The sequence below is a fragment of the Musca vetustissima genome, unplaced genomic scaffold (assembly GCF_032173495.1).
Source record: "Musca vetustissima isolate MV318-11 ecotype Yass unplaced genomic scaffold, APGP_CSIRO_Mvet_v1 utg31293, whole genome shotgun sequence".
NCBI lineage: Eukaryota > Metazoa > Arthropoda > Insecta > Diptera > Muscidae > Musca > Musca vetustissima.
In genome coordinates this window covers 173,927-184,867 of record NW_026877557.1, presented here as the reverse complement: position 1 = coordinate 184,867, position 10,941 = coordinate 173,927, and the positions used below count along the sequence as shown (strand labels likewise).

At 36.0% G+C, this 10,941-nt stretch overlaps 1 protein-coding gene across 1 annotated transcript; it reads right to left on the bottom strand.

The window, feature by feature from the left end:
• Positions 1–5,573: 5,573 nt before the first annotated feature.
• LOC133322168 (histone-lysine N-methyltransferase Suv4-20) lies at positions 5,574–10,268 on the bottom strand. The gene is made up of 3 exons (XM_061531212.1): positions 9,921–10,268; positions 6,158–9,803; positions 5,574–6,097 (listed from the first exon to the last, which is right to left on the bottom strand). Exons 1-3 carry the CDS (start codon positions 10,179–10,181, stop codon positions 5,589–5,591), a joined length of 4,416 nt encoding a protein of 1,471 aa, XP_061387196.1. The 5' UTR covers positions 10,182–10,268; the 3' UTR covers positions 5,574–5,588.
• Between the last annotated feature and the right edge of the window lie 673 nt (positions 10,269–10,941).

Here is a 10,941-nt window from a genome sequence, read left to right as displayed (position 1 = left end):
AAAAGCGTTAAGGTCGGCCGGGCCGAACTTTCGATACCCTCCACCATAAGTATACTGACAGATACTAGCAATGAAAATATAGGAAACATACCAAAAGGTGGACCTATACCGATAATCCAACAAACCGATTTATGTAACCCATTATGTACACCAAATACAAATTTCAATAATGTATAATGAAGTTTTTTCTGAAAATCTGAAAACACCAAAACGTGGATTGGTACTGATAACGAATTGTGGAGTATAAAATCTTCAAATTACTGCAATTTAGATAGGCTATGCCTAAATGGGGACCAATATTGAATACATAGTTTAGGAATTAGCCTAATTAATGACCGATATATGTCAATTTCGAACCCAATATTTTAGTTTTGTATCTCAATGATTACCTCCAGGAGGTATCATTATATGGAGAAGATGCCTAAATGCCTACCGATATATTTCACTACATTGGGACAATCCCAAAACACGGAACAAATGAGCTATTTTAATATAAAAAGGGAGTGAATATTAACAATTTTTGGTAGGGAGATTTGTTACCATATACGACTACAAAACGCCAAATTACAGCGAATTCAGTTGAAAACGCGCCTAAACCTAAAAATACCGAAAATTATGGGTAGGCTTATATGGGGGCTACTAGAAAAAAATGGATCTATATTTATAATTTTTAGTGGACAGACTTGCTACCCAATAAGAACTCGAAGTACTAAATTATAGCCAATTCGATCAAAAATAATGGGGCTACCAGAAAAAGTGGACCGATATTTAAAATTTTTAGTGGAGAAATTTGGTACCCAATAAGAACCCAATGTAGCAAATTTAAGCGAATATATTTGAAAAACGCCCTCAAGATCCCCAAAATACCACAAATTGGGGGTACCCTTATATGGGAGCTATGCCTAAACGTAACCCATCTTCTAACTTGACCTGTCTGCAGACAAAAGACCCTGTGCAAAATTTTGGGGATCTATCTCTATTTGTTTAGACGCTAGAGTGATTACAACACACGGGCAAACGGACATGTTTAGATCTTAGAATACACACTGATCAAGAATATATATACTTTATATGGTCGGTTGCAAAAACAAAATTAATATACCCTCCATACTATGGTGGAGGGTATAAACAAAATTAGGAGTTTTGAGCACAATTTAGATAAAATGGGAAGAAAATATATATAGGAGTTATATATAAATCTGAACCGATTTTTACAAAACCTAACAAACATCATTCTGGACTCATCCCGTACGCTTTGCTAAATTTCGTGCGAATTGAAAGAAATACTGGGGCTATACAAATACACTACACCATATGCTGAAGGGTATAAAAATCCACGATTATAGTTGCCGTAGTGCCTGAGAAAAGTACTCTAAGTATATGTATATAAAAAAGTTTAATCTCGAACCAAATATTTCGTGATATTACAAATCATGATTTGGAATACAAATACAAATAATATAAATTATATTGTTTTATTATTTCGAATTTTCTGCTATAAAATAATTTTTTCTGAACTAATCCAAACAAAAAATATTCAATTTTGATTTTCTATTTAGAAACTAAATGAAATTTCTGTAGAATTTTTTTATTTTGGCTATAAAAAAGATATATAACAATTAAAAAGAAAAACATTATGTTTGATTCACTTGCAATGCATAATATAAAAAGAGATTCTATAATTTTTCAAAACATGTCCTCAAACATTTGGGGCAAATTTCTTGTAATGAAACACACATTTTTTACATATTTATAGGAGTTTTTTTTTGCGTTAAAGATATATTTTTATTTTTGTTTTAACATTTTTCAGTTTTATTATGTTATTTATTTTTTTATAGAAGTTCGATTTTTAATTGTTTTATTTTAGATTTTATTAATTATATTATGAACTATTATACATTATTTGAATTCGATTTATTTCTATTCTTAACTTTTTGATGGTTATATTATTGTAATTACAGTTAGAACAATTGTTGTTGTTGTTGTCATTACATTCTTTATAAGATTGAATTAAATTATTATTTGTTATAATATTATTATGGGATTTGTTGTTGTTATTATTAATAATATTTCTTTGTTTATGTTTAAATTTTCCATCTGAAAAATAGAAAGAAAAATGAAGAAGAAAAATTAAATTATTTTTGCAGGAGAAAAAAATGAATACGAACTTTATTAAAATCAAATTGAAATTTTGATATCAAAACTAAAATATAAAGATTTTCCTAACTTTATATTTAGATTATATAATCCAAAATGAATCTATCGACCATACATTCCAATCAATGTTTGTACATTTATTTTTTAGTTATAAATTTGTTAAACATTTATATTTTGTAAATGGTTTCTAAAAAAAAAAAACAATTACACTCGTTAATTTATTTAAATAATTGTACGAAGAAGAACACAGAATCACATCACAAATAACATTTAGTTAAGGAGGGGAGGGGACCATTTAAGTCAATGTAGAAAATCACGTTTTAAACTGTTTCAAAAGCCGATCTCAATCCTAACTATCCTAATGAACATTAATTTTTGAAAATATATATCCAAAAAAATTTTAGTTTTTTCAGATAGAAGTTTTTGTTTTTTATTAATAATGATTTGTTTTAAATTCAACAACAATTTGAAACAAATGCTTTATAACTTATATATTAATTTTTTTATGTTTTACTGTTTTTTATTTTATTTATTTTTTTTATTATGAGATGAATTTATGTATAAAGTAGAAATGAGTAATAATTCAGATTTCTCATACACCATTTTGCATATTCGAACATAGTAAATTGTAATTCCTTGGCGACAAGTTATTTACTTTGTAAACATTTTTGTTTATTTGAATTTATTATCACTTCTTTCATACATGTTCGACTGCTTTGTACAACATCGTTGAACTCCAAATTTAGTTTCATGACTTTGGATAATTTTAAGAGTTTTGTAATAAATAAAATTATTTTTAAGAGGATGCCGTTTAAATAAATAAAATAAAAAAATGTTTGAAATGTTCAATCACAAAAAGCAATTAGCTGTTAATAAACGAGATTTAACAAGTAAAATTATGGGATATACTTATTCAAAATACCTAAACATTTTTAATTCGGAATTGTTTTAGCTGGATGTTTTTATCCCCTAAAAACAAAATTTCGGCTAAGACCTTTCAGTCATACGTCCTACAATCGCAACCTCGAAAATTCCAAACCCATCACACTTTAAACGTGACCCTGAAGCTAGACAGACCTCTCCTCTCAATATGAGGAATGTGGGCCTTTCCGCCTTAGCGAAGAATTCCCATTTATCTCTGGTATGATTCTCCCTAGATGGATGATAGTGAAGTCATGGAGACCACTGGGGACAACACGACGGTAATTGTGGTTACTACCCAACTCAAGGAGAATAATCAAAGGTGCGCAGTGATCTTGGCGGAAATGAAAAACACAACAACACGATGCTACCGAGACTTGTGGACTTGGTGCTAATGACCTTCCCATTAATTTTATTGATAACCACCGCGTTTCCAACGTCTTTCACCTCAGCCCATTGTGTAAAGGCAATAGGACTGCTACAACAACAACTGGAGAGCAAAATATTTTTATCGCTTCACCGAGCGGAACACGAAAACCATAACGAACAACGACTTCTCCCAAATCAAAAATAATCGCAAGTTCATTCGTAATTTCACAGGATGGCTCAAGATAGCCGCCCACTGAAGCAGAACACGGAGAGTTGCCCGACTATGACTGGGAATATAGAATACGGAATATGTAAGCAATTAGAATATTCTAGAGGGTTTCTGAATGACGAGAGGTCCTTGCCACAATCCACTAGTGCGAAGGAATCTTCTAGAGGGTCAATGAATGACAAGAGGTCCTTGCCACAATCCATCAGTGTGAAGGAAGGTAATGTCATGCCTATACCCTACAAAGGGGGAGCCCATAAAGGCTCTAGTAACCCGACAACGTCGCACCGGGCAAAAAACATCACATAAAATCCATCATATTTTGCTTCGGAAAGCTATTTTCGAAAATCTGAGGCTTTGTCAGATACCGAAATTGTGCGGGACTTTATATGGGTGCTATGTTAAAACGAGGTACTTTAAGCTTCATTTTCTGCGCATGTGTATGTCGGCTTACACAACTCAAAAAAAAAATTAGACCCCGTTTGTTTCGAAAATGCGAAAATGATCTAAAAATACGGAAATTTGGGTGGGACATTTATATAGACGCTATATCATAATGTGGACCTACAATTATCACATTCTGTGAAGATGTATGTCATATCGGCTACACATTTGATTTTCTGCAAACAAATGGACAGTTTTGTGTTCGAGGATAAAGCAGGAATGGTCCCGACGATGATCATTCGACTACAAATAGCCTGGAAGGTCCAAAGACGTTGGGGTTGAAATCGACATTTTGTTAGGAATTGACCCAACCTTTGTCTAATTTTGAAAAGTGTATTGCTATTTTCTAGACAGGTGGGTCGATTTGCACCAAGAATATTCGACTGCAAATTGTCTGAAACAAAAACACTTAGGTCGGGTCTAAACGGAAATTTCGACGTAACACATTTTTTTATCGTATTAAAGGCTTTTTTCATTTCCAACAATATCAAAAAGCAAACAAAAATCGAACTAAATTAAAAACATATTTCTTTTTTCTTTAAATATTAAATGATTGTGTGTGTATTTTTCTAATAAAAAAATTTTTACTTAATAAATATAAGTAAAAAATATATTAATAAACCATTTTTGATGGACACAAAAACTAAACTATGAATTAACTTACAAATAATTATTTTTTGTAGATTATAAACTAAAAATAATAAAACTAAGCAATATGGATCACAATTAAGTAAATAATAAGGATTCTAATAATAGATAGATGTTTAAAAACCAAAAAAAAATAAAATTAAAAAAAAAATAAAACCAATAAATTATTTTCGAATCAAAAAAGTCGAACGATGGCAACAAAACAAAATGTTTGCCAAACGAACACTTTGGCACTAACATATTTTTCTTTTTCTAAAATAAAATAAAAATTTATAAAAAAAATGTGTGGGTGGGGTGAGGAGGAGTTTTTGTAAAATATATGGGAATTTTGCTAAATAAAAATGCCTTAACCTTTAAAATCTTGGTTTCTTGGTTTTCTGCTCTACAACAACTAATTAACTTTTGAACTTAATGAGAAAAAAATATAACACGCTATGTTTTGATTTGAAAACAGATCCTCTTAGAATAATAATAATAACATTTACACATTACTCTTAACAAGATTCCAAAGGGGGGTTTGTTTGTTTGCTGCTACTATTGTATGTATGTATGTATGTATGATGATAGAGTTTTGTTTCCAAAGGTGTTTCTTTTGGAAAGGGGCGGAGCTGTACTTTTTCTGTTGTTGTTGTTGTTAATTATCTCATTTTATTTTCTTAAATTGTTATTTCGTATAATTAATGTTTTTTTATAGTTAAATATTTCCTTTTCTTCTTTAGATTTTTGTTTTTTTAATCATATTTACATATATATTTTAATTTTTTTATTATTAATACTATGCAAATAATTTTTCGGCTTGTATTTGTTGTTGTAATAATAAAGGTCAATGAGGAGTTAAGAGATCAGTACTTTTCTTAGTTGTTGACGCATTTGCATTTGTATTTGTGGTGGTAACCGTAGCTGTAAGGCTTAAAGGTAATGATGAGGCAGTATGGATGTTATGTTGGTTACTACAATTACTACTACTACTATTTGTTGTTGTTGCTGTTGTTTGGTTACTACTTAACAAACGTAACGGAGACATGTTGGCAGCTGTAATGGTCACATTGTTGTTAACCAAATTACGGGCAAATGAGGGTGCAATCAGGGCACAAGAGCCAAAGGTATGTTTGGGTATGGCTTGAGAAAGAAATATTGAGACCGGCGATGATGAAGCTGCTGTTGCAGCTGATGGCGATGATGATAGTGTTGGAACTAAGGAGGACGATGACGAGGAGGCAGCAGAGAGTGGCATAAGGCCCGAAGAAATATTATCCAAATTGCTGGGAAATGTTAAATTTGTGGCCAACAATTTATGTTTAGGTGACGCACCCAGGGAAAGATTTAAAGGCTCTTTTAGAGGTTCTTCCATAGAAAAAATACCTCCTCCTCCAACAACAACACCTCCTCCACCATCACCACCACTACTAGCAGCTGCCAATGTGCTATGACCATATGGCGTTGCACTACATGCCGAAGCAAAGGAGGAATTTGAAATCGACAAACAGGCAGGTGGTGGTGGTGAGGCAACAGAAGATGCAGCCGCCTCAGTGGAAGATGTCAATGATAAATTTATAATTGACGACTCCCCCGCCGAGGAGCTATGCAGTGTTGTGGTATTGGCCGAGGTGTTAAACGATGACGATTCATTTAACGACGACTCATCCATGAAACTGCTGCTATCATGGGTCAAATTTCCTGAGGTGGAGGATGTGGGTGGAATGTCTATAGTATGGGTTTCATTGCCAAATATCAAACGCAAACGTTTCTTTTGTGGTGTCATTTGATTCGATGATGATGATGTACCACCACCACCTATGGCGCCGGCCATGCTTGAGCAGAAGGTAGTAGCTGTCGACGACGGCGGAGGCTGTGGTGGTGGAGGTGTGGTTTCTTTGGCTTCTACCATTCTCTCCATATGCTGTTCCAGTTCATCAATGGACGTCAAATTACGTCTATGATGATGACGCCGATGATGATGATGCTCCTTAGACTTGTGTCGCTTCTTTCGTTTACCCCTAATATCTTTCTCATCGAAATCTAAACCATTTTCAGTGATACCTTCCATGCGTAAAATTTCATATTCTACAGGTTCGGAAGAAGATCGACTGCACGTTGAAGAACCCCCAGTGACACTGCTACTTTCATCGCTGAGACTGGTACCCGATTCAATGACCTCATCCAAAATGGGCGATCTTTTCATGCGTAGTGTTAATTTTAAACGTCTCTCGGGGGTCTTTAGCAATGGTTCTACCGTTGAAGTAGGATTGCTTTCTGCACTTAGGATGGGTAGGGGTGTTGAACTCGTAGTAGTGTTGCCAGCTGCCAACTTGGGCGGGTTTGCTAACTCACAAATACTTTCCGAATGTTGACGTTTACGTGAGGCTTGATGTGGCTGTGGCTGCGTCTGCAGCTGGTTATCTGGTATCACAGTCTCTTGTGTAGCAGAACTACTAGTGCAACGTGCTGCAACATGACGTCTTAAACGTTGCTGTAGTGGCACTTCTGGTTCAGTAGTTTCATTAATACCACTGGTGGCCAAACCTTTTTCGCGTATGCTATCATCATCATCAGTACTACTACAATAATTTTTATTGCTACTACCATTATCAATAACTCCTAACTTCGTATCGGTGCCTTTGGCAACTTCTTCAAAAGAATCGATTAAATTCTTTTTAAAACTAGGACTACTATTGGTGTTGTTTTGTGGCGACACATTGGTGGCATTGTTAGTAGTCGCATGGCTATTTGCCGTTCTTCTGGTGTGAGGTTTATTGTCCTCAATATTGTCCCCCTGTAGCGTTGTTTCCTTATCCTCAATCATTATAACATTCGCCTCAGCCTTATTTTCCACCACAATACTAGGATCGTCGTCATTGACGACATTTTCACTGATCTTGAGAGTTCTACTAGTTCTACCATTATTACTACTATTACTACTGTTAGTGTTCCTAGTCTCACCCTTTGGAATATTATTTTGTTCGAAAGTTGTTGTTGCAGATGTTGTCAATTCGCTGTTTTTAACATTATTATTATCCAAATGAGGATGATGATGTGGATAAGAATGTTGATGGTGCTTTTGTTTCTGATGGACATGGTGGTGATGATGATGATGATGATGCGAATGGATATGATGATTATTATGGTTATACATTTTATGGTTATTGTTGGCCACATTACAATGATTTTCTTCTGTTGCCAATGATGATGATGAAGCGGAGGTGGCCGCAGCAGTCGAACTGCTATCCGCCGTGGCTGCTGCTGAACCTGTTTCTTGATGGTGATGCTGCTGATGATGATGCCTTAAGACACGGGTTGTTGTCGTTGAGTTATGCAAAACCGCCCCGTTACGCGTCAAGCGTCTCTGGGGCAGCTGCCTCTTCCCCACTGCGGTATTTTCATCGGAATGCGTTAGATCCTCCATCACCACCACTGAAGAATTTTCCTCTTGTTTTGATGGTGGCTTCCTCGATTTATCACCTACCACCACCACCCCCGCCGCTACTCCTTTGTGTGTTGTGACAGGATAATTTCGTACAATTGGCGTTTCCATATCATCTGTTTGTTCAGCTTCAGATTCTGAGATTAGTATTATGTTATCCTCCGGGGCAGAATGTTCTGAATTCGATGAATTACTCATGGCAGCAGCAGCTGTTGAACGGGTCTGACGTGTTGTCTTCACAGAGGGGAGAGGGGGATTGGCAACAGACGTTCCCGCAGGTGCTGTGGATGCAGCATTTGATCTCGTCGTGTGGTGTGACGACGTTCTACCACCTCCAGTATGTGTAGTAATGTTTGCCACTGCAATTGATGCTGCTGCCCTTCTAAGATTTCTTCGAGTGGTTGTGGTGGTCGATGTGGCTGCACTGCTTTTGGGCTCATCAGCCGTACCAGACTTTGTGGAACTTCCTCGTGTTGTGGTGGTACTATTAGCCAAACTTGCAAAATCTTCTGTCGAACCGGAAGATATTGTACTACTTGTACTATTAACTCTGGCAGATTTCCTAAGGGTTTCTCGATAACCGCCACCACCACGTGGAATACTTGTCGCCTCTGAAGGTTTACTATGCTGAGATGTTGCAGTCGTTGTTGTTGTTACATTTTCTGTATTCTCAGATTGATTACTTTGCTGGCTTTGGTGTTGATGTGGCAGATTATTATTTACATGATGTGAGGCATTCGAAATATTATTATGATGATGGTGATGATGATGTTTCATACCATTGGCTGCCAATATCATTTCAGCATCATATTTTGTCATGCCTTTTTGACGCAGCTCCACCATGGTTAGGGGTGTTACAACCACATTATTATTTTTATTCACCGTGGCATCCGCATTCACACTATCTCCCAGTTTCACCGAACCATTATTATTGCCCACAACATTCCCCGAAGCATTGCTATCACTTAATGCTCCATTTGTCAGTTCGGTGTTGGTAGAATTTGTTGAATTTGCTCGACTTTTTATTCGATTAATACGGTTATCGGTCTCGCGCAAACGATAACCCCCACTAGCGTTGGCATCACCGACCACACAAGCTCCATTTAAACCCAGCGTCAGCACAGAATCTACACCCAACTGGCCGTTACCATTCTTGCCAGCAAATGCTCCAGTTCCTCTACGTTCGCAGGTTTCACATTCACAATAACAATTAGCATCACCGAAAAAATCCTCACCATAAAAACAGGTGATCTCTTCGCCCACCTCAATATCACGCAGAACTTTTACGCATGCCGTATCACGGCCAGTTGCAACAAATTTGCAATTAGCACGGCAATCGTGATTTATATAGGCAGCCGGACCCAGCCACAGCTGGGCGCAATTTTTACGACAACTATACATAACGGAGAAATCATTTTTGCCCGTATGCAAGAGGGCAGCCTCTTCGGCTTCCGTTAGCTCAGCTATACAGCCGACAAGGCATTCGATTTTATCGTTTTTTTGCCAACGTTTTGTGGCACAGATCTTGGCGCCCTTTTGTCCTTCGAGCGAATAACGATAACAGGCTTCTATAACAAAACCACTATCCTTATCGAAGACACGTAAATAGCGAATAATCTGAAAGTAAAGGAATAATGGACATAATGATTAATACAAAAAATAAAAACTTTTATTAAAATGACCATAAAGTCGATCGGGATTTTTATATGGGTTTTATGAAAATAAATTACTTACATGATCATGCAATTTTTTAATGGCCATTTTATTTTTATTACGAAAACTCCTTGGCAACCATGGACCACTGAAAATCTTCTTAACAGCCACCTCGTAATTTTGTGTTTGTATAAATTCATCGACGATCGCTTTCAGCTGGGCCGTGTCCACCTTTAAGGGACGATAGCGAATATTCATTTTGTGCGTCTGAAAACCCAAATGTGGATCCAATATTAAAGATGTGGCCAGATCATCATTTTCGGATAACTCTTTGGGAGTCATACCGGTGGATTGTGAGAGTCGTGATACAATACTATGGGTCGAACCATTAATACCACTAAGTGGTAAATGATAACCATTGTTATTGCCATTGCTGTTGTTGTTATGATGATTTGTATTATGATGGCTGTGATTGTTGCTGGTGGTGTTGGTGCCGTAATGACCATTTGCCGACATTGAATGTGTTTTGTTGTTGTTGGTTGCAACAATGCCACCACTGCTCAGTGTGGTTAATTTAATACCGGCAGTGGCAGTAGCGGCCGCAGTTGAATTAAATTTTGTTGCAGTTTCACCACGACGGCTGTGATGTGAACCAACAACCATTCTGTACTACAGTCTGAAAATAACAAATAGAAAGAAAAACACAACGATCAGAAAATTGTTTTAAGATATGATAAAAGAATATGGAACATGATACTCAGAGCCGTATTAAAAGATTGTTAATTGGTAAAGTTATCTTTTGACGGCAACAATTAATTAATTTCGCAGACGAAAGCAAATATCAACCAACAACAATGATCAGAATAAAATTCCATGTCGATTTAGCTATGTCCGACTATTGGTTGAAATCTCGATAGAGTTCGTCATATTTTATATAGAGCTTTTAAATCTGGCACATTTATTGTTACGACACCTAGGATTTGTTTTATTTGTTTGATATTGAAAATGGGATATATCGGTCCATGTTTTGTTATAACCCTCATATAATGGTATATCCCTATATTCGGTATTTTGGTGATTGTGGATATGTTTTGAACCGAAT

Coding starts and splice junctions, on each gene's coding strand:
- LOC133322168 (XM_061531212.1), bottom strand. CDS start 10,181: ATGACTCCCAAAGAGTTATCCGAAAATGATGATCTGGCCACATCTTTA. Junction 9,804..9,920: donor TTAAAAAATTGCATGATCAT/GTAAGTAATTTA, acceptor CTTTACTTTCAG/ATTATTCGCTATTTACGTGT. Junction 6,098..6,157: donor TGCTAGTAGTGGTGGTGATG/GTGGAGGAGGTG, acceptor AACCTCTAAAAG/AGCCTTTAAATCTTTCCCTG.